This window comes from Ammospiza nelsoni, chromosome 5 (assembly GCF_027579445.1).
Source record: "Ammospiza nelsoni isolate bAmmNel1 chromosome 5, bAmmNel1.pri, whole genome shotgun sequence".
Lineage (NCBI taxonomy): Eukaryota > Metazoa > Chordata > Aves > Passeriformes > Passerellidae > Ammospiza > Ammospiza nelsoni.
In genome coordinates this window covers 8,784,280-8,808,575 of record NC_080637.1, presented here as the reverse complement: position 1 = coordinate 8,808,575, position 24,296 = coordinate 8,784,280, and the positions used below count along the sequence as shown (strand labels likewise).

General features: G+C 39.1%; 1 protein-coding gene across 1 annotated transcript in view; it reads right to left on the bottom strand.

Annotated features, from left to right (window-relative positions):
• SEMA3D (semaphorin 3D) overlaps nt 1-24,296 on the bottom strand; it is a 145,446-nt gene that overhangs the window by 48,134 nt on the left and 73,016 nt on the right. Inside the window, exons 4-8 of the mRNA XM_059471939.1 lie at nt 16,142-16,204; nt 14,388-14,507; nt 9,920-10,013; nt 6,568-6,696; nt 76-218 (exon numbers count right to left, since the gene is read on the bottom strand). Coding sequence (XP_059327922.1) covers nt 76-218; nt 6,568-6,696; nt 9,920-10,013; nt 14,388-14,507; nt 16,142-16,204 — 549 coding nt within the window. The remainder of the gene's footprint in view (nt 1-75; nt 219-6,567; nt 6,697-9,919; nt 10,014-14,387; nt 14,508-16,141; nt 16,205-24,296) is intronic.

Below are 24,296 nucleotides of genomic sequence, written 5' to 3'. Positions count from 1 at the left end.
AACAAAGGGGAAAATACGTTTCTCACAGAATAAACAACACTTGCTTAATTTTTATCAAAAAGGCAGATTCCTCACCTTACAAACTCTCCCAACTCTGGAAAGGATTGTCTTGTCAGATGTGCCACTATCTTGAGATATTTCTCGAAAAAAGAAGTAGATTTTATCATCATCTGGGTTATAGGTATCTGGGATAGGAAAAGTCCCAATGAATTTTGCTCCTGGAAATTAAAAGAAAAAGGGGGTTAAAAATTTGAAGAAAAGCCTTAGTACTTGCTGCTAAACTCTGCATTTACATTACCTCTTTAGGTGAAATAAAAATATTATATAAATATGTAGCAGCAACTTTCTTACTAACTCAAAGTGAAAATCATAATGAAGTCTGAAGTATTTGCTCTCAGGCTAGTGTTTTTGTGTGTAGATCTTACTACCACTTGCAAAAGTATGCAGCACTGGTTATCATTCTTTGTTTGGAAATAGAGTAAGTCCCAGTACAAAGTACTGCCTACACAGATCTACCTCACTGCTTTTTCCTCCAAAATGAAGCTAAGTAGATTTTTTTAAATCACCTGGTAGAATTTGAATATATTTAATTAACTCATGGCAGCAGTTATCAGTACAGAACTATACTACTGTTTACTAGAGATAGCTTGCAAAGGAATGTTTCCCACATATCTGTGATACAGCAATCTTACTGACTGTATCTACCAAATCTGTGGAGTTTTTAACTTTTTTTTTTGTCAGGGTTGGGATTAAATGTGTGAGATGGTACTTTTTGTTTTGATTTAGATGTTTATTAGTTCTTTTTTATATTATAGTCTCACAAACTGTGAGTTCTGTAGTACTTCATTTTAACAACCTAAAAAGTGGAGCCATATCTCTCCCTCTATGAGGCCTTTTAAGGATAAACTATTTAATTGAGAAATGATACTTAAATTATTTTTACTTTTTAGCTCAATAACTAACTACTTGTAGTTTGTAATGTGGACTTTTTATTTAATTATACAATATCACCCAAATCCAGGAAGAAGGTGAAGAAGGACTAGCTTCTGCTTTAAAACTTCTATCTTGTTTTATTATATTACTATTTCTAAAGCTTTAAATTCTAAGTTTTTCACTATGTGATATTACACACTTCTATTCAAACTATACACTAATAATCTTAGTTTTATCATTCCATTTTGGAAATTTTCTCTATGGCCTGAGGTCAAAGGTAGTGTTCTCTTGGGGGTCAATGTTTGTCAGCACAGAAAGTCTAAAATTCTCAGTAACCAGGGCTCCAACACAGTGCCATGCCGGGATTCCCCAGTTGGCACAGCAAACTCCAAAACTGGTTGGTCTCTCTTAAGGACCCAGCTCTTGGATGTTCTTGGAAACAGACTGGCTGTATCAATGTAATGATTTGTTTGGGTTATTTAAATCTGCTTTTTGCAAAAAAAGCCTTGTTGTGGCATGCTGGGCCATTGCATTATTCCAGGTTCCCTCCAAGGCAAGCGTGGGTGTCTGCCTGCATCTTGCAGGCATGCTTACAGGGCCAAGATGCTCCTCACTGCTCCCAAGATCCCTCATCCATGGCCTCCCATCCTGCTCAACCTGCCCACTAGTTGAGGGCTTTTGTTTTCAGTGTTGGGGTTTCTTGTTTGTTTGTTTTCCTTTTACTTTTGCACTAAAATCAGAAACTGGAGCAATTCCAGGGTCCATGACTGCAGCAGAGCAGCCAACAACCCTGCCTTGCACAAATGAATCAGCTGCTTGGGGCAGGGGTTCTTAAGACATTCCCCAGTGTGCTGCAATAGATGAGCTCTTCTGAGGGCACTTGGATCAATGGTGCTTTTATTTAAACAGAAGTGGCTATACAAATACAGTGCAAAGAGACCCTTGACTCTAAAATACATTCTTTCAGCAATAAAATACACAGTCTTTGTCCCCCAGTATCAGGTAGGCTGCAGTAGAAAGCAATAAGGAGGGTGGTGTAAGAATGCAGAGCAAACAGAGCACACTGTTTATATGGGGGAATACTATTATCAGCTTTCAATATATCTTCATGCCTTTGTCCTTTTCATAATGATTGTTGCTTTATATTAGCCTTGAGGAATTTTCACCATGAACTCCACAGTACACATAGAAGAAAAAGGGAGCCCTTGATTCAAAAGTTTTCAGTCTGAGACAAAGGGCCTGAGACAAAATGGGATGTGTTTAAGTGCTCAGTGTGCACCTTTGTGACAGAAGAGTAAATTTATGGGTGAAAATAGTCACAGTGCTGCTTCCATTTTAAACCTTTCTGTCACTAGAGAATGGTGTCAGCAGAAAACATGAAATGATGCAGGCACCAAGATCTATAAATTTAAGTCAGGATTTCAAAACGAGCTTGAGGAAAATATTCCTTACCCCTCAGGGCCTGTAAGGCTACTTTGAAGATTATATCTCTAGGCATGAATAAATTCATAAATATGCTTCTAGTATGGTTTCTTAAATGTGTGGTTAGCAAAATAGCCATTAAAGAGGAAACCTGTGAAATTCTTCTGTTCCATGTTTTTGAAAGTCACATCCTTTTTTTTCCTTAATCCACATTCACAGAACAAAACACTGAATGTATGGGGGGTTGAAGATTAAACTTCATTGCTTTCCTTGGCGAGCCAAATGCAAAAATAAATGTCTCAATACCAATTCCTGGAACACATTTAGAAGAATCACTAACTAATTAAAGGAACACCAATATTTAACGATTTTAAATCACAACTGAAAACATTGAAATTGAAAGTTAAATTCGAGCAGAAATACATTGTAAAAGATATGAAGATGAAGTAAAAATAATTAAATGGAAGAGATTATGACCTCAAAAGCACGTAATGTTCTGTAATTGAGATTTTTGTCTCATCTTTTCTAACCCATCTATCCAAAATATAAAAGTGCATTTAAACTAACTGTGAATTAGGCTTTTGGATTCTTTTCATGGGAGAAAAAACTAATTATGATGATTTTAAATGGCTGTTTTCCCACAGACAGATCTATCCCCCCTACTATTGTCTTCAGCAGCAGATCTTCCCACATATGAAGTCCATGGCTAGATTGCATGTAACCAGCCCAGGGATTAATGGCTTCATGAGCTCTGGCAATAGATGGTACATGTCCTGCTTGTGCTTTTTTCATGTGGTCTGATGGGAAAAGCTGATACAGCTGGTTCTTCACTGCTGGGGTGGCTGTTGGTTACCTGCTGGCCATCATCTCTTCTGAAACCAGCAGTGATTTTTAGCAGTGCAACCTATGGAGAACTTAGGCTCAGAAAAAGAGAAGCACAAAGCAGTGGCTGTCCCAGAGCACAAAGAAATGAAAAAGCAGCCCAAAACAGTGGGAAGCAGCACCTCTGTGTAGTTGGGCTGCCAGAAATACATGGCATGACAGAATACAAAGGACAGTGCTTACCTCATTTACTATAACCACCTAGAAATCAAGCTCCTAACCCATTCTCAGCCAGGTCCTCTCTCAGGGAGGGACAAAGTGACAATGAATAATCCTATTTTAAGACAGATTCCTACAATAGGTGGGGTGAGTCACCCTCTGGAAGTGTCACCTCACTCAGTAAATTACAGAGGCAAGCAAAAGGACTGAGCTCAGACAGGATGCTACATTTGCCTTTTAGAGCTAAGGGAGTTGAATCCCATCCAAAGTTCGCAGGATATAAAGAACTCTGCCTCCAAGACTTTGCCCTGGAAAAGACGACTAAATTGCTATGAAAAAAATGAAAAGGAAAAAAAAATAGATGAATGCAATTCAAGGAAGCCCTGGTTCCAGCTATGGCCTTCCCTTCCTACGGAGGAGGGAGGAATGTGCAGCTGCTCACTGGGTGCCTGTGTGTGGGGCTGTGGGTGCTCTCTGCCCACGGGGCTGGCACGGGGCAGACTCGGTTCCAGTGGGTGGCTCTGCCATCCGGAGAGGGGCCACCAGCCCCACGTGCCTCATCCCCGGGTGAGACAGCTCCAGTGAGCAGCTGTGGGAACCCCAGATGGCCCAGCCCTGCTCCCCTCTGCTCCAGTGCCACCCTTGCGGGAGGACGAGCACGTGTGGGCCTGAGTCATGGGAAAGATTAGCTGCCTTCCTCCTTCCCCCTCTGCAGAGCTGCTATTCACTCACTGAGATTAGGACATGTCTTAATTAGCCAAGATAGAGATGCCCTTCAAGGAACTGGAAGGTATCCCACGCATTTTTCCCTCGTGCTTTGTCTTTACCTCCCTTCCCTCAGGGAAGGATAATTTTGTTTCCAGAATCAGAATAAGACTAAACTTTAAAAATATTAAGGTGCATTATAGCAAAACTTCCTTGGCCCTCTGGAAAAAAACAAGCTGTACATTTTATGCTTATCCTAAGTAAAACATGAGTCATGCATGGTAATAATTTATTTCCAATTGTACAATTATCCAAGTATGTACAACTTTTACTGGAGGTCTAACACATGCTTGGTAAATGGGCAGTAGAAGAGGGGATTTACATGAGATGGGAGTTTTAAATCTGAAATCAAGTAAATATTTTCTTTATACCAATATTGGGTGAAAGCACAGAAGTATGTAATTGGTAACATTACACAATAAACTAGAAATACATTGGCCACCCTACGGCTTATTGCAAAAATGATGCCGTCATTTCAAGTTGCACTTCAAATTTTCTCCAACCTTAAAAGGACTGTTTCAAAATATTAAAAGCACCTAGTTTATGTCTATGCCTCTTAGTATAACACTGAATGGATTGTGTTTGTGAAGTCTTAGACAGAATTGTGGCTGTAGGGTTTTATATGGCTGGAAACAAGGTAAACCTGAAGAATATATAGGGTCTTCAGTGTTTATATAGTGTGGGGCAATTTTCACCTCACAGTCTAGCACACTAAAGCTGTTTTTCAGACCCAGACATATTAATATACTGTTCTCCTTAGAAAAGTTTCACAAATACAGATGCTTTAAGTGAAAACAGAATAAACTGTGAATCAATCTAAATGAGAGCGGAAAGGCAGACAACTCCCCCCCCCTAAAACATTTAAACATTTCTCAAACCTATAGTTTATTCTGTTTTCTTGTACTGTTCCCTTGCCTCAAACTGCTCATGAAGAAACAATAATAAGAGAAAGAAATGTTTGAAAATGTATTTTTAAGCTACAAGTTCTTTTGGACTGGCAGCTGAACCCTGTAATGCTCATCAATGTGGATCTATACTAATGATTGCACCAGATGCTCCTCAGGGCCAAACCACAGTAAACCTTTGTTTTTACCTTATTACTGCATCCCTTAGGAAAGCAGCTGCCCAGCCACCTTTCCATGCTGAGCATCTGCAGGCCATCAGTGATAAAACTGGATATGCAGTTGCATGGTTAATTAGAATTAGAGAACTGACTCCTGGATGGACCCATTGCTGTTCATATCAGTCCATTTCTGCTCTGCACTGCACAAGAGGTGTGTGGAAATCAGAGATGAGATGGGAGAGGTGGGACAAGAAAGACTTTCAGCACAAGAAATGAAAGTGGGATAGGTCAGTGGAGTGAGATTCTTCAATCTCCTATTTGGAAAGGTAAACATGACTTTCAAGTGGCTTTCTCTCCTTATCTCGCAGTAGAAATCCTGGAGTTATGGAGTTGCATCTAGATAGAAATTTAAGGCAACAATACAGAATGAAGAGAAGGGATAGGGAAAAATTATTACGAAAAAAAAGAACATGTCCTCTTGTTGAAGTCTCAAGGAGTTAAGAGGCACAATTATCCTTTTTAGAAGTGTCTGCTGGGAAGACAACTTAACCCTGTGGTCAGCAGGCCCTGGCCTTACACTGCACCCATAACAGTCACACAGGCATCCTGAGCCAGGACCAATGTTGCCACATCTTTAAGGACAGTTGACAGCTAAAAGGGGGATGCTTTAATTGAGCAGGGTTAGCTTGTGAGTGAAGTTTTCCATGTTACTCTGTGTGTGGTTTGAGACTGGCTGGGTGCAAATGCAGCCAGTTTTTCAGAGGGTTTACTAGCTCCCAATGTTTTTTAACAGGCAAGAAAAAGCAGTGTTTTGCTTGGGAAGCTATTTTAGTGTGCCCTTAGTGGTTTTAAAATGATCCTCACAGCAACAAAGGGTATTTTTCCCCCTAAAAAAGGGAAAAAAAAAAAAAGAAAAAAACCTCCTAGCAAAAAATGTGGGATTTCTAGTCTGTTGTTTCAACATGCTATACAGAACAGCTTCTAACAAGTGACTGGAAAATACAGTTTAAAACATGATTCTGACAAGACTGGATATAGAAGCATTTCAGTCATGATATTACTTCAGTGGTAGGATTATACACAGATATACACATCAAAGACGGAAACTATGATTAAGTCTTATGCTCCCACTCTTCCCTTAATTAGCATTTTCACCTCTGTGACTCTTCTCAAGTGCATTTCTGTTCCACTAAGCTTTTTTAAAAAAGCCTATGTAATCCAAAGCCTCCATGGTACAATATCTATATTTATAGTTACTGGACATATATTTATATAAGGAAGGAGCTATTAACTTCAGAGGCAGGCACAATGCAAATGACAACAGCATATGTTTGGGATCTTACCAGTAAGCCAGTAATGTTCAGAAATGTCAGTTCTGATGTAATGGTGGTCGTGAGAAGGGCCCAGAGAACGTGTCAGAGCAGTGTCTTTGCCAAGGAAATCAGAAGCTGTTCCAGCATAAAGATACTCATCTGCAAATGAAAAAGAAATAGGGTTCCTACAGCTGTGGCATAAAAAAAAAAAAGACTATTTACATTTTGTTGGGTGAACAACACCTGTGTTTAATTGGTCTATAAACTAATTTAATGCTTTAAAATATTATTGGGTCATATTTTAATGGGTTTTTCAGTTCTGTGAATTTATATACTTTTAAATGAGAGTGATATTTGTAACTATATGTCTGAGAAATAATGCAGTCAACGCCTAATTTTCAGATCTTTTAGGCACTCAGGAAAGTAAATTTCCCAGGCTTTAATGGGAATTGGGCTCTTAAGGGTATAAAGGTCTATTTAATCAGAACACCCTGTCCCATGCACCTGGGAGCCAGGGTGAGGGCATGGCCACCTGTCCATCCCAGCTACTCCTGTGCCCCAGGACTGCCATGGCCCCAGTGGCTTTGCTGCTCCTGAGACAGAAAAATGGGATGGATGCTTCCCCACTGGAATGCTGCAGCCTGGCCCATTCCTGGAGCAAGGATCTCCATCCAACACTTAATTCACAAAGACTAATTCAGGCACAATCCAGGGAATTTGTGATAATGGCAGGAATATGGCTACAGACACAAATCATCATTTTAACACAGAGTGCTCTCCCTGAAATAAAGGACACATTTTGCATAAATAAGGCAGCCAGAATTTGCCTCACAAGGACACTACATCTGTAACACAGTGCCCTGAGCTTGCTGCAACTGCAGTCACTATTTGGTCTTCTGCCCCTTTTGTGGGCAATGAAAATACTAAGGAATGCACAGTATTTTCTGTTTCCCTTCATATCTCAGTACTTTTCAAAAAGAAGCAAAGAAACAGTATCACTGTAAACCTTTTTTTTGCTTTTTTACCACATAGTGCATTTTTAAATACTCTTTCTTCTGTAAAATAACAAGCTTTATTTGTGGGAGAGGGTTTTTTGTTTTGTTTGATGACCTGCAGAAATAAATCTCTTATTCATAAAAACAAAAAAGTTCATGTTCATAAATTATAATTTTACAAAAAGCTATATGATACATAAAAATCCCCTTCCATAAGTTCTTCATCCAGGTTTTCTGATACTCCTGGGTTGAAACATTTCACAAGGTCTTTCAGAGAGAAGCCTTTGTTGAGTGTGAATGCAGAATAAATACCATTCAACTCTGATGTTTGTGCTTTCATTTGAGAAAGATGTAAATGCACTTAAAAAAATAAGATCAAGGGAGGGAAAAAAAATCAACAAACCAACCCACAACCCATGATCCACAAGCACTTTATTTGTCCAAAAAAGATCTATCATCTTTCTTTTTACCTCATTATTATTGTTACTTCTGTATTATTTCCATGACAGTTGTGGAAAGCACATCTTTCAGACAGCATGTTCCCTTTGTAAAGAAACAATCGTGCATTCTGAAAGGTATTTGTCATAATGAGGGATGGGCAGGGTAATTGGTGTTTGCTAAGTGACAGGCACTCTGTGATCAATACATCTGAAGGGCCAACAGAAATTCTCCCTCCTTGCTCAGGCTCTGCTGACAAGTCATTTTCAGCACTTCTCTCAGCATTTGGTATCTCTCATTCCAAGTTTCTGTAGCAACCTGAACAGTTTTGGTGAGTGGTAATTTGTGAGGATGGATGATGAACAGGTGATTTTTCAGTCAAAAAACTACTTTTTCAAATTTATCTATAAGTCTACTTGAAGTGATATGCCATCTAGTACTAGACTACCTATTTCTACGAAGAATGAAAATTACTCAGTTGCATTAACTTACATATATGAGTGAAAATATAGTTAGATATGACAGCTCGTAAATGTGTAACTGAATAAAAAGTGTTCTCTGAAGTAAGTAATCTTTACTGCCATTTGGCAGATTAATAAAAGTAGATGGAGAGAAGTCACATGCCAAGGTTACTCTGCTCATTAATGGCAGAGATGGGAAATGATCTCACCTGAGCTCAAGAGCAGCATCTTACCCATGAGCTATACTGCTCTCCTAGTTCACTTGGGAATAAGGTAAGCATCCAAAGACAGACCAAAACACATTCTCTGGTCAGGCCTGTAACTCCTTACAATGCTTCTTGTGCATTATTGTGAAGCACTTGACACCAGTAACAGTCAAAAAAGAGTACTAGAATACCCTGATCATTAATTTTATCTAGCTCAAAAATTGTTATGCAGCAAAGTTCATGTCTTAGCTAGCTAAAAGACAGCAGCCTCTTCATTTCACAAGATTTAATAGAACAGTCAGAGCATGACATGCTACTGAAATTAGGCAATGCTGTAATAAATCACAGAGTTCTACTGCTTGCATTAAAAAAAAAGTTTAAAAAAAAGTTAAAGTTTCTGGAACCCCATTTTAAAAATAGACTTCACGGTCATTAAAGAGGACTAGGGGTCTCTGAGAAGAATAAGCACAGGCTTTAATCTATTGTTTTTAATAAAGGAAGTCCTGCCCCATCTGTAGGGTCAGAATCACAAATCATCTATCTTATTATCTGAGAATAAAGACTGAACATTAGTCATATTCTTTTTATAACACAGAGTGACCGATACTTCAAAGCACTGTCACCACTGCTCTTTGGCTGCAAATGAAAACGTCATGGTGCTTCACTCTTATCTTGTATTCATATGCTCGACGGACAAGTTAAATGAAAATTGTCCAAAGCTATGAACCAAACCATGACAAAAGTAGCTCTTATAGTGATTTGAAATGCAGAGGTCAAGCTGACATTCCAAATGTCAGACCACACAGTGCTGCGATGCACGCAGCAGGCAGAGTGCACTATCTGCTCCCCGGCTCCCGGCTTCAGAAGTGGCTGCTCGAGTAAATAGAAACCTCAGAAACGTATTTATGGAAATAGTGCATGTCAGCAGACTTCAAAGGGCAGAACATATTGATAATTGCAGAAAGAGGCCCACAAGGGCTTCAAACACTCTCTGTCCATGTGGGTTTTTTTGTTGTCCTCTTAAAGGAGCAATGACTGGGTGAGGGTGAAACTGCCTTCCCACCCAGCTGACAGAGGCTTCACTGCCATTCTAATGCCTCTATTTGCACTGCTGCCTTCCAGCTCTCCGGTGTCTCAGCCTGAAGGCTGCCCCAGCTCTGAGAGCACAATGGGAACATGACCAGTGCCAGAGGAGCTCCAGCAGTGGCATCTGCTGAGCCCCTGGGCTCACCCAGAGCCATCGCAGGTCCGAGGGCAGCACCTGGCTCTGGTGGCTCCTTACCTGCCATCACTGAAGCAAATGGCTGCTGGGGATCGAAGGGGCACTTCAACCTGCCAGACTCCAGGTTCTGGGTATCCAAACGGAACACCATCTCCTGAGAATAAACACAAATTCATTATCCTGGCGTGGCTACAGGGAAAAACTTACTTAGACAGCCTGTTCTGCTAGTGCACAAAGTGAAGGTGTGTTAGACCATGCAGCTGCCATCTCAGCATTGATGTTTACAGTCTGTGTCTGTTTTATATCTGGATTTTTTCACTCAGTGTTTTACTGTATCCTGGTCACTCTGTAGTGAAACACAAATCTTAAAAAAAATTCAATTCTTTTCAGAAAAGAAGAGATGCATTGTTCATTTCTACTCCAATTAAAAGCTGGATTGTACTTAAAAGGCACTGGCTTCTATTTGGGAAAGTGCTGATAGACTGTATTGCAACAGGAGACCCTGAAGGGATTCTGGCTGACTCTGAAATTTCTCCAGGGACTGCTGAATAATGTTCACAACAGACACAGTTCAGACCCTTTTAAAATGAAAGCAGCATATGCTCTCTCTTATTATTTTTAACAAGGCTAAAGATACAAGAGATATCAGAATAGTTTCTTCCTTGTAGTTTCCAAATACAGTATGATTAATTCCTGGGTGACAGAACAAGAGCAGAGAGGAATATAAAGAAAATAAGTTATTTAAAAATTATTGCCAATGTTTTCAGTGGGCAATCAACAACTCTATTCCTGTAGGCATCCATTTGAAGCTTTATTATAGTTTTGAATTGCCAGCAGGGATTCTTTTACTTGCCCCTTTCAATGGTTTCCTGAAAGTACAGTTAACCTGAAATCCATAGTGAGTCCTGCTGAAGGCAAATTGATAGCTCAGAGGAGTAAAGTGAATTTTCTGCAGGTATAGGGACTCTTCAGAATTGTGCTGACTTTATGAGAGGGGAGCTTTATAAGAGGAGAGCACTTCCTACAGAAGTGCTTTTAACATGTTTTCCTTTAACATGTTTTCCTTTAACATGTTTTCCTATCTACAGTGATATTTAAAATCCCAGAAGTGCTCAGAAGTCTAATCAATGTATTATAGAAACAAAAAATTAAGAAGCTAGTTTAAAAAGGAATCAAAACATCTCCATGACTTCAACAATTAAAAATTGATTAAGTGATTTTAATTACTTTAATTATTCCATATCTCTACCTTGCAAGAGACCAGAAGAGTACAAATGACAAGCAAGTATGTCCAAAGATGGCCACATAGAATAAGACTTCACAACACATTAATTCAATTCATCCTTAATGCACATCAGATTATAAATGACCAAACCTTTCTATGTTATTGAGGTGCCTCCTAAACTCTCTAGGCTCAGAAGACAAAAGCACAGGATATTGAATAATTAAGCTCCTTAAGAGAAAAGAAAAATCAATTCCAATCTGGGAACATAAATTCAATTTCCTCCAGCAATCCTAGCTCATAGGGAGCGGAATTTGATCATCAAAATACTTGTTACCTTACCAAACCTGTGGAAAATCAGGCAAACCAAATTCTCAGGCTGCTGAAGCGAGCACAGCAAGGATAAAACTAAACTAAAAATTAGGCATTTTTTTTCCTGACAATGCTGGTGTCCCATTGTTCTTTGTTCTAGGATGTGGAAGCCTGAGCAGCTCAGAGAACCCTTGCCTTATCACATGGGAAGAGGCTGTCTGCAAGCCCAGCAGTACTCAGGGGACCAAGGGAGTTACAGATCAACATCAAATATTTCAGACTTCCCCCAGACAAACTAATGGACACTACCAGGCATTCACACAGAATTTACCTCCTGCTTTCACTTCAGGCAAAGCTTTCAAAGAAAAGAGCATCCCTTGGAGAGCTGTGGCTAACAGCATCAACCAGGCCAAGCCTCTTCTCCACCAGCCAAGAGAAGTTTTGGCAGCGACTCGAGCAATAACAAGACGAGGACTTTAATCCCCTTTAATTGTGTGATTCCGTTGGGGATTTGTACTGCTTCAAAAGCAGTGGCTGCTGTGGTTTTGAGTCACCTGATCCACAGTGTTTTCCTCTCTGTTTTCACAGCACTGGCACTGGCCAGGAGAGCACTGTGCAGATCCACCAGCAGCTTTCAAAGGTCAGCAGAGCACTGCCTGGCTTCCCAGCCTCCATGAGGCTGTCTCAGGGCCTGGCTCTCCCAAGCATCCCACATCTTCCTGGAGAGGCTGCTAATTACCAGACACTCATTATCTGTTATTAAAACCCAGAGATTTAATTTATTTTTTTTTAATTTTAAAATGGTGAGGGACGGAAAGAAGAAAAAAAAATCTAAGAGAACGGATTTCCTGGCTTCAGTTCCTACAAGGAGACATTTTCAACTGCCTGTCAAATTCGTATCACTGTGCCTATCCCCAGCACCCTCCTGCCTTGTCACATTTATCTGGAGAGGTGGTGGAAGGATGGTGGCTGAAGAGTGTTTGGGCCTCCAAGAAGGAAAGGGAAAATATGCTTGATGCCATTCAAGGCTGCTAAGTGAGTAGGAGGCTGTAGAAGAGCTGCTCTGCCAGAGGAGGCAGGAGAAGTGCTGAACACTGTCCAACCTACCCCTGCAGCTGAGCAACCAGGAGGAATGTGGGAGAGGCAGGACTGGGGGACAGGGAGGGGATTAGGAAATACAATACCAGGATTCTTCTTCCATTTCCTCTCACAAGGTAATTGGTCATGTCTAGCTGAGACAGACCCCTTGTCTAGACTGGCTGGACTGAACAGTCAGACCAAATCCATAACTTCATAAGGTCTGGTGAAAACAACCTTCACAAATGAAGTAGATGAAATGAAGTAGGGCAATGATAGAGTGAATAAAGAATCTTGCTAATGACCCAGAGGTAAATCAGAGCCTTATTTATACTCTTGCTGAGAGCTGTTCTGGTCTATTCAGCTGTGTATTTGATCATTCAGCTAAGAAATCAGCATGATACAAGGGATCTAAAATTTCAGTTGCTTCAACCAGAATATTTAAGGTAGCAAAGCAAAGAAGTCTACAGAATTATTTCATTGTAAGCCGAATTATACACCATATACCAGACAATACCAGGAGCATGAATGGTTTATTAGGCAAAGAACACTGCTGTGTAGTTTTCTCTGAGTTTCAGTTTTCTTTTGCATAAGCAGCTCCTCTGGGTTGGTCATCCAACCCACAGATTGTGGGGTACACAATGAGAGATCTCAGTCTGGGCAAGCATTAATTCCTTTTTTCTTCCATGAGGATCTTCCCTTGATTCCACGTATCAGTGATAGAACAAGGTAGAACAACTTTAAATGAAAGAGGGTAGGTTTACATTAGATATTGGAAAGAAAATATTCTCTGTGAGGGTGGTGAGGCACCAGCACAGGTTACCCAAAGAAGCTCCATCCCAGATGTGGATGCTCCATCCCCAGAATTGTTCAAGGACAGGCTGGATTGGGCTTTCAGCAACCTACTCTAGTGGAAGGTGTCCCTGCCCGTGGCAGGGGTGTTGGAATTGGGTGGTCTTTTAGAGCCCTTTCTACCCAAACTGTTATGTGATTCTTATTCTGTTTCAGGTTAATCCATTTAGTAACTTTAGATGTCATTTCTTATACTCCAGAATTTTACCCAGCCTTGAAGAAAAGAGAAAGCTATTTCTAAAGCAGCATAGGAAGCCTGCACCACAGGCAATCAGCCAGACAGGTCACATCTCAACACTGTCTGAGAACAGCGCCAGTGGGATAAATATAGCCAAGGTGTGATGCATATAGGAGTTAAAAAGAGACTTGTGTACTAAGTGGCTGCTTGACACAACACCAGAATTCTTATGTTTTGGGGGTTAGGCCGCAAACATTTACCACTTAGGATAGAGATTTCTTTGTCACCAGCCAATGAAGACCAATCAGCTGCTAAACTCCAGCTCAGGAATATGCCACAAGTGATGGATGACAACCAACACCTCCTCAGTGACCAGACTGCAACACATTGCAAAGTCCTGAGACGCTGTCCCTGCATTCAGGCTCAGAGACCCTTTTCAAAGTGCTCATTACTCTCACGCACAGGGCACAGGAATCCCTCTGTGGACCAAGGGAATATGTACATTAAAAGACAGAACTACAAGTTTCATCTTGAACTCTGAATGTATGTGCGTAAGGAAAGTATGTGCAGAAATGACTTACTAGAAAGGAAGACATCTGGGTTAGATGTTCTCTTCACTTAGTTAATCACATGGAAGTGTCATTCCAAAGAACTTTGTGTATTAAGCCTGAGGAAAGTGCTTTGTTCAGAAGTGATATGCACATACCGAATGTGAGAACGAGAGTTCCTGTCTGACCTGCAGAATCCACCATTTATCCTGTTATTTATGCAAGCTGCTGTCAGGTCATTTTTTACACACTCACATAGTATTTTCCAATCTATGATGAATGCTAAACAAGATGAGGGCTATTCCTTGACATGTCACACTAGTGAGAAAATTAAATTACCTCTTTGTGAGTTCCAAGTTCAATGTATCCACAGAGAGGGTGAAACGCTCCTGTGCCACAGACATAAACATGGGTCCGGTTGTACGGCTGAAGAACGCGGATAAAATTGGCACATTCTGTCTGTTGGGAAAAGAAAGATAAAGGTTACTTTTTGTATTCTTCTTTTCCACATTATACATTCTACTAAGTTTCAGCCATAGCACTGTTATGTTTAAAACTACTGTAGCAGAGACTGTTTATGAAGCAGTTCAAAGCTGCAACAACTACAATTTGACAGTGGCTATCTACGAGGCAGTTCATCAATCCGACTTGCAAACCTAATTCTACTGTAAGGCTTACAGCCACAAGAAGCTGTGTGCTCACAGCATGGTTTGGAGGGCATCTGTTCAGCCTGTGCTGCAGCAAACAACACCTGCCAACAACTGGGCAGAGGTCGCAGAGCCACTGGGTTTGTGTGGCTACCAGTCCTCCTGCCTTTGCTTCCCAGCTCAGGGTGTTTTAACACCAAAGATTGCATGATTAAAGTAACTGTGGTTGGCTGAAAGGCTTCAGCACACTTCCAAGGATATGCTTTGTCTCTGCACCAAGCACATCTTACTGGTGAGTTTTACTTGGTCATTTCTGAGTCCAGTGGGCTGTCCTGGCTCTGTCTGGGCTTGCTCCTTGCTGGGAAGCACAGGCAGATGCTACATGCTCCAAGGATGGTACATGGGCTGGAGGAAAAGGCTTGCTCTATCTTTCCCCAAAATGAAATTAATACAGAAACACAAAACAAGTACTCCAGAGGTACTCCAGAGAAACACAAGATCAGTTCATACTTTCTAGACATCATCCTACACCTAAGTAAAAGTCCAAAACAAATATTTCCCTCCCAGAACCCTTTCCTTCTTCTCTTAGGATAGAAATAGAACAGCACAAATCCTCCATATACACTAGTATAAGAATATTCTTATACCAGTATAAGAATATTCCCAGTGCTCAGCAAAGGTGTTGTTTAGGTATTGACTGCTGTAAATATAATGCTAGCAACAAGTTAGAATAAGAAATTGAAATTCTTCAAGCTGAGAGTGTTTTGAGCTGGAATCTACCTCGATAATCAATGTGCTGGACAGAAATTAGGAGATTTTTTTGAGACAAAATGAGGAAATTTTATTTTACAGCCAGGAAATGTTTACATTTATGGGGCTAGGCTCTAGACACATGATGTAATCTGTGCTAAGCAAAACATATAAAAGTTGTATTGTGTACACGTATGTACCTTAAATATACTTCCTAAAGAAAATTTGTGGTTCCAGGGAAAAGCCATTGAGTCTGAGATTTTCTTTTAACCCCAACTGAAGCTGTCTGCAAATTAAGTTGATTCATACACTGCTCTACTTGTCTGTTTCTTTAAAGAATTATAGTGAAGTTACACTCAGGACACTCCCAAAATGAAAAGAGGCATTTTAATGTGAAAAAAGAGGATTTTATGGGAGTATTGCCTGGTATACATTTCTGAGGTAAGTCCATTCATCTCTCAGCTGCATTTATTACATCAAAGAAAAATCTAGCATGATTGCTGCCTGCAATATTGAAATTTTTTAAAGTATTAATATTTGAAAAACAACAGAAATGTAATTTTTTTAATTAAGAAAAAACACCATTAATTCAGAAGAAGTGTAACAAGAGCTTACTAATGCATTTTGTGCATTTAGTAACAAACACACAGATATTCATAAACCACAGCAGTAATAAAAAATATATATCATACTTACCTGGGCATCTTTCCCAGCTAATTTGCATAATTCTACCTTCTCTTTTGCTGCAGGCCAGTAAATCTGTAACACAGTAAAAATAAAACAAAGATTATGAAGATTATAACCTGTCCTATGACTGACAGAATAATTATTACACGAATAAACAGTTAAAACAGATTTATGCATGTTGAAAGACCTTGCCTGTAAGTTGAAATGAACATGACTTCAAATACAAGATTCCATTGCAAAAAGTTAAGAGGTTTTAAATCAACCCCCTCATCTATATTTATTTCTTCATTGGCTACATGTACTTTTAAAAAGCATTCAGTTGATCTGGCCAGGGCATCTTGTCACCATTATGTTTCCCTAAAAGTTATGATGAGCCAAATCATCTGGAAACTAAGCTGATTGCAAAGCCAGGCAAATTACATTTGTGAAGAATTTAGACCAGTGGACTTGGCATAACTGTTATAAATAATACTTAGCTCTTTTTGCCAATTTTCAGATGAAAATAATTAAGTTCAAAAAACTAAGGATAGTTACAGGGAAATTGTAGAACAAAAAGTACATTTGACAGAAATCAACAGTGCATGGTTTAAAAATGTCACCCATCAAAATTAACTGAGTTTACTGAGAAAATGAAACAGAAGTTTAGAGTAGAATCATGGACCTTGGATAAGTAGCATTAAATATTGACACAGTTTCTCTTTCTTTTTTAATCTGCCCTGAAGAATTCTTTAAAATAGGTTTTGATGTAGATGAATCCAGATGGCAAAATACTATCAGTTACTGTAATCCAAATTATGTTAGTGAAGAAATATCAATGAACAACAGTTCAGGTTCTGTTTCATTGACTTCAATTAAGCAGTCAAGACTGGATATGATTTAGGGTTTGATTCTATTAAATTTAAAATAGAAGCTAAATACAAATTCTTCTACAACCAATCAGATAAAAATGGTTATTTTGTACTTCTAATTATGACAAGATGAAACTATTGTTATTTCTCATAACTAACAGTAAAAACACCACAAATCACACTAATTTTTAAGCAAATATTGATTATACATTGCCTCAAGTCTCAGGCACCAGTCAGCAGGTCATTATTAGTCACAAATGCTTTAGAGTAGTCTCCAATCACTCTATACAAAATCTTAAATAGCAAATATATAAGAATGAAGAATTATTGTAAAATGCATCAGAAATAAAAACATCATCAAGGAAGGGTGCACAAGCCACTGGCATACAAGAAGAGTTGACTGCTGTCATATTCCCTTTCACCCAGCTGTTGGCACCTTGTAGGAAGGGGTTTGACATAAACAGGCTCAGTCCCACAAGGGTAAGGAAAGAAAACAGCCAGTGTCCTGTGTCAAGTACCTTTATCACTTCCCAAGAACCCACAGTCACTGTTTCTCTCAGTCTGGAAACACTTTTGATTCTACTTCTCCCTCTTTCATTCCCAGTGAAAATGGATGTACTGGATTTCTGCAAGCCAATTAATTTCCTCTCACGTGAATTTAGTCACCTTTCTGATAAAAACCTCTTAGTATAGATAAAGTAGTTTAAGTTACTTAAAACTTAACCCTCTACAACAATATTTACATGGAGTCAGAGATAAGACAGTGTAACAGCATTACAGCATAACTCTGCTTTCCCAGAGCATTTTCTCAGAATGATGTGGTCATAGCATCCAGGTATGAAAATGCAATCTGAAATCAGCTGTGCCAGGGTGTGTGGGTGGCACAGGGCACAGTGCCACGAAGCACAGAAAATACTGGGAATATCAGGAAGGGCTGAAGGTAGGTCCAGTCTGGTCTCTGCCTGGGCAGAGTGGAATGAGCCTCAATAGCAACACAGGTCAAGTTTAAGAAGAAAAGCTGATGAGAAGCTACCAGTGAAGAAAAGCTGATGAGAAGGAACAGAGAGAGGAATGTAAGATCATGGATCTCCAAACACATCTGGCCAAGGAGATTTGTCTGAGCTGTCAGCTCTCTTGTACATAAACTTTATGCCCAATTCTGCCCAAGATCCCTGAATCATTTACAGGGAAGCCTGGAGGCCAAGGGGCTTGGGAGATGTTTGGCCAAGGTTTAATTATCCAGTTAGGCAGACAAGACATCCCTTTGTAGACTTTTGAACATGCCCAGCTCTCCTTGTCAAATACACAGAAGAACTGGAGGAGTTGAAAACAGAGACATCTGCTTCAAGGCATCAGAAGAGTTAATGGACTTGACTTACCCCAATTCTTCTACAAATTCCTTCATGGGAATTAGTGCTTGTCCTACAAGGCTGAAATACACACACTCCCACTTCTACGGTAATTGACCACAGATAATTATATTAAAAAATCAATTGTTTTACTCTCTAGTTACTCAACAGCCTCAGTATTTAGCATTATATAAGACCACATTAGACAATGAAAAGTGAAGCTAAGTGATCCAACTTGAAAATCAATTTGCAATTATATATGGGGTAGTAAAAGTGATATTTATTTGCTTTATATATGAGAAATGAGAGGTTCCCAGAAACTGTCAGTTCTAAATTGTAATAGATCATGAAAATGACATAATAAATAATGAGTCGATGTGCTGAGCAAGAAAGCATAAGCCTCATTTTTTATTACAGGACATGCTGTGTAACAGTACCACAGGTCTGGGTCCCTCAAACACTGACACAAATAATGTTACACATCTGCATTGACTTTTCTGTAGGGGGTGAAATTAAGTTTTACTATTATATTTTATTCTGATGAGCTACTTAGTTTTACAATTTCCCGAAAAAGTAAGAACACATGCTCCTGTAGTTTCTGTTAGATTTAAAATAACTGAGCTTTTAAATGGTTTGAAGCTTTTAAATTGGCTTTTTTTTTCCCCTATTTACATGCTTTATTCACAAAACTAACAGCTTATTAACAAATTCTTTTTTTTTTTCCAAATTCCTCAATAAGCAAAAACTTCAAGGAATGGGAACGAAAACCAGATAACCAGGCACTATATATTAAAGGTGACAACAATCTTGACTTATGTTATAATCCTTTTGTGTTACCAGCAGTACAAATTATATATTTAATATATTTTATAGTTGCATCTGTATTTGAAATGTATGGAGAAATCTTAGAATAACTTAGTGGAGTTACTGAATTGAAGACAAGAATGCAACCACTTGGAATATGTGAACTATATACTTAAATAGGATCCTTTTCTTAATCTTCAGTTTATTTTCCTTTTAAAATAACCGTATCAAAATTCCAAAGGTTGGCTACTGTCATGATTTCCAGCTTTTATCTTCTATTGCCCAATTAAAACAAAAAACAATCTTACCATTACTTTTAAATCATTCTTCAAATATTTTCTTAAATTTAGCAACAGGAAAGAAATTAAATTCTCCTAATAAATGAAATTTAATAAGCTCTCTTCTATCAGAGAGAAAGAATACCTCCCAGGAGTACAAAATTAAGCAGTACATAAGCATAGGACAGATAAGGTATCACTTTAAAGGGTACCTGGAAATTGATTTCTGATTAAAACAAAACATTTAAAACCACAAAGGTCTTTTCCAAATCAGGAGCAGCAGGTTTCTAAAAGTAACATTTTCCTGTCCACTGAATACACATTTTTAGAATAAGAAAGGAATGAAAAGGAAAGCAAAAATTTTTTTGAAATGTGTATTTTTTATATATATATATAGATAGATATAGATATATATATATATGTATGTATGTATGTATGTATGTATGTGGATGATAAATATATATATATATATATATATGTATGTATAAAAAATATATGGATCCACCATTCTCATTCCAAAAGAGCTTAATTTCAGCTGCTATCCTATCTGTCATGAATTTATAATATTGGTATTTTACTCATTTTTCAGTATCTATCTTTCTCTATCAGATTTTGTTCCTAAGCTAACATTTCAGACTATAAATCCTTAGGAGAAGGGATTCTGAAAAATAAAACAGTAAAGTCTGATTACAAAAAAAACCATTGTGTGAAATTTCAGCTTTTTCAAGAATCACTTCTAATTAATCTTCTAAATCTGGCATGGTTCAGGACTTCATAAAATGAGTGGAAAATGCTATATGATGTCACAATACAAAAGAAGATCACAAGCTACCTAAACAATTAAAAAACCCATTGGTCTTACTTCATGTGCTTGTAAGGTTTCAGAACAAGTTTTTAGCTAGGGAAGAAATAACACAAGTTTCCAACGAAAATGGAGTGTGGTAGAGAAGACAATATAACTTGGTAAACAGGAATTGGTTCACTCTAATATTGCACTTTAGTAACTCAGCTGAAGTACTGAGTGCTGAGTTTAAGGTGCTAGAGCTGCTCTTCCCCATGGCTCCACTTAAGTATTTATTTACTAAATTGTCTCATGGAAACTGATTAGCTCAGCTGCAAAAAACTAGTACAAGGCACTAGTACAAGAAAAAAAAAAGATCTGATAAGTAAAGAACTTGAGGTATAAAGTTACTCATGAAGTCCCTCAAGGAACAGAGCTCATCCTCTTTCATGTACTCTTCAATAGCCTTGGTAAAAACCCAGAACTCTGCCACAACTTTTCTGAAAGAAAGTTGAGAGGCACTATTAATACACGTGGAGTTAAATTACACAGAAAGAATCAAAGGGCTCTTAAGACCAGAATTATAAACAGCCAGAGGAAAACAGGTATAAACTGCTCATAAATAAATGTATATCAGATTGTGGATTTTAACAAAAATTAAATCTGAAACACTGGAGTAACAAGGATCCATTCCACGGCAACAACATTCCTAAAGAAGTTGCATGAAGTATCCCAAAGGGCCACTTAGAGCAGCTGGGTTATGAAAGGAATAGCTGCTCCATGAGGTAGGTGGTGCTGATAGCAGCGAGCGAGACCCACTGACCAACGTGACTCCCTCCAGTTTCAGGTCCCCAGGACAGCCACGCTCATGCCAGCAGCCAGCACTTGAGTGTCCCGTTGAGGCTCTTGGCTTCCAGCAGCCCCGGGGCTCTCACTGGAGCCTCTCCTGTGCCTGATGGTGAGCACGTACTGCGGCGCTTCTCTATCAGTGCAGCCCTGGGTACCACACACCCCAAAGGGCTCTGCTAGTGGGGCATGGAGCTCCAGCAGGGCGTGTCCCCACCAGGAGTGAGGGACATCAGCTGATTGGCATGTCTCAAAACACACACCAAATCTGGGGCTTGGGAAGAGAGAGATTGCTCCCTTCCTATTTTAAAGGAATTAAAAGTGATAAAAGCATTTAGATGAAAATACAGATTTTAAACAGCTGCTTGATGCAGCAAAAGCAGGCCAGCTTTCTTCCGTTGTTTCATTCTATGTACTAGATATTCACCATACTGATGTTTCAAGGAAGGTATGCAATAAAATTGCAGCTTTCTGGGCATCAAAATGTCTTATTAAGGCTTTGTGAAGCATGTACACTATAACTCAGAAGCTAGGGCTCATTGGTATGGATAAATTCTCCATATGACAGTCCCAACTGCAGTTTTCGAAGAACAAAGCCAGATTGAGTTGTAAACCCTTTGTCACGTTGGCATATGCAATACACTCCCCCTGAGAAACTCTTCTCCATGAAAAACTACCCCTCTGTGTGAAAAAAAAGGATTCATGACTTAGCTCAATGGGACCATAAAATGAGTACAGTAAAGAAGGCAACATGAGCCAAAGAGACTGAAGTAAACTAGGAGACAGTCTAATCCTAGTTTTGTTATTGCCTTACTATATGTGACAGTCAGGTCTCAATTTTCCCACCAGTAAAATGACAATAATGTGACTTTCTTTTTTTAAATTTATTTTCTTGATTTTCTGAAGAACTTTGTAATTCATAGCTCAAAAATCATAAGCAAAGAAAAACAAAAAGATCAAGGAGCACTGAGAAAACATACAAGAGTGATCCAGTAAGAATGTCACCCTGCTGCACAAGACAATATCACAAATGTCATGCCCCAATGCAATAAGAGTGGGTGTTCATGGATTGCATCCTGAGAACTAGGACATTTGTCACTGCTGTATACTGACCCCAGGTCACTTCACTGAAAATTACTCCAAGCACTAAAAATTTACTGAATTTCCCAGCAAACACTGGAAAGAATTTAATGCATTCTCTGTATTATTTTGTGGAAAACAGAGTGTTACAATTATGACAGAATCACAGAATATTCTGAGTTGGAAGGGACCTACAGGCATCATTGGGTTCAGCTCTTAAATGAATGGCCTGTACAGGGACTGACCCTGTGACCTTGACATTATTAGCACCATGCTCTAACCAACTGAACTAATTAATGAGAAAATTATCGGATTTTAGCACACCATATTCGTACACCAGTTGTGCTCTAAATATCTCACATCTGCTGCATTAATGTGGGCAGCATGGAAGTCCACAGCCTGGGGAACTGGACAGATTGTTCCCACACACAAATCCTAACAGGAAGGTTGCCCCAAGCAGGTCTTGGTACTGACTCCCACTGTAACTGCTGTACTCTGGAATTCAATATTTTAAAGTGATCAGCAAACAAGAGAAGCTGAAACATCTAAGTTCCTCATCTGAACTTCTCCCTGTATTTGAAAACTAGCCAGGCTCTCCTTAAAGGTTTTTCATCCAGTTTTCTTTATAGTATTTTCATCAAGGTTTAGCTAACTCCCAGAAATATTTAAAGAGATACTCAAAAGCCAAGAATGTATCCTTAATATTTTTTACATCTGCCACAGATCTTCACCTGTGGTACTATTTCCCATACCTGCAACACGCATCCAGGAAATAAACTGACCAGAATTTCCATCTCCAATTATTTCATAGTAAGAGAAAATTTGATCTCTGATAGATATAATCTGATGCAGCAGGAAGGGGGAAAGAGAGAACATGAGGCTTGTTTCAAAGTGATTTACAACACAGCAGGAATGCCAGTGTCAGTGCACAGCATTCTTTATTTTCATGGTGCTGTCAAACTGAGTAAAATGCACTGGAAGTCAGAGGAAAATAAAAGTTGTATATTTGGAAGACACATTCACAAGATTTTATTAACTTTATTTTGGCAGGTGGCTGTTAAGAGTGAAACCTCATATTAGAACCAAATGGGCTTTAATATTGCATCTGTCTATGACAAAGCAACATCTCCACATGCCCTAGTTCTCCTCTTAAAATGTGATCTCCAACACAACTTAAGTAGCAGCCAATACTTCCATCCTCAGCGATTTTCTGAAAAGTGCATTTTCATGTGTATGTTATGAGCACATGTGAAAGCTTAAAGAAAATAGACCAGATGCTGATTTCATTTACACGGTACGAAATCTTAAAAGGTTTCAGTGCTTCTACACTTAATTTTCCACAGTGTGACCACAGCAGACTTCTGACTACTGTCTGTTTCTCCTAAAAGAAAACCAAACACCAGGATTTTTAGGGTAAATGGCATTGCTCCTGACATGTTTATCACTTCAGACTAAAAACAAATCCTACCTTTGAAAAAGTCAATGATCAACATAACCAAATGTTTTCAGAGAGCAGGATACTGGCCATTCTTTACAGCTAAACACAGGGGTAAAACACAAAAATGACAGCGGATGTTTATGGAAACATAATTTATGGCAACAATGCAAAAGGAAATAACAGAGACACTCTCTTCCACCTAGGACTGCTGTCATTCTGGATTCATACTGCTTTCTTCACGTTTTGCTCCATCTGTGCTTTTGTGTCTGTAAACACTTTTCAAACGCTTTCACTTTGTCTACACAGGTGCCTAAATTTAAGTCTGTCAAACAACTTCATAGAATAAACAGCTCTGAGGTTTATTAACTCCTCTTTATAAGACCCCTCTGCTGCAGTTTGTTTATGGTTCCTGGGGAGTCCACCACCCCTCCAAGGGTTCACAAGCACAAAGGTATCACCTCTGCCTCTGGAAGTCCCTAACCTGAAGTTTCACTGGGTTTATCCTAGATCATCCTGCTGCCCCACTCTCCTAAGTTTAGATATCTCCAGTGGCTTCCACATGACTCTCTGGCCTTCAATAATATTTCCTGGCTAACTTTTTCTTCTGACAGGTCAAGAAAACTTCACTCAGACTGTCTGAAGTTTTGCTGACAGGCAGGAAGCTAACTTCCTTTGAGCTTTAGAATAAGCAGCACATATTTTTTAAGAAGGACCAACTTGGTATTACTGTGTTTCAAGGC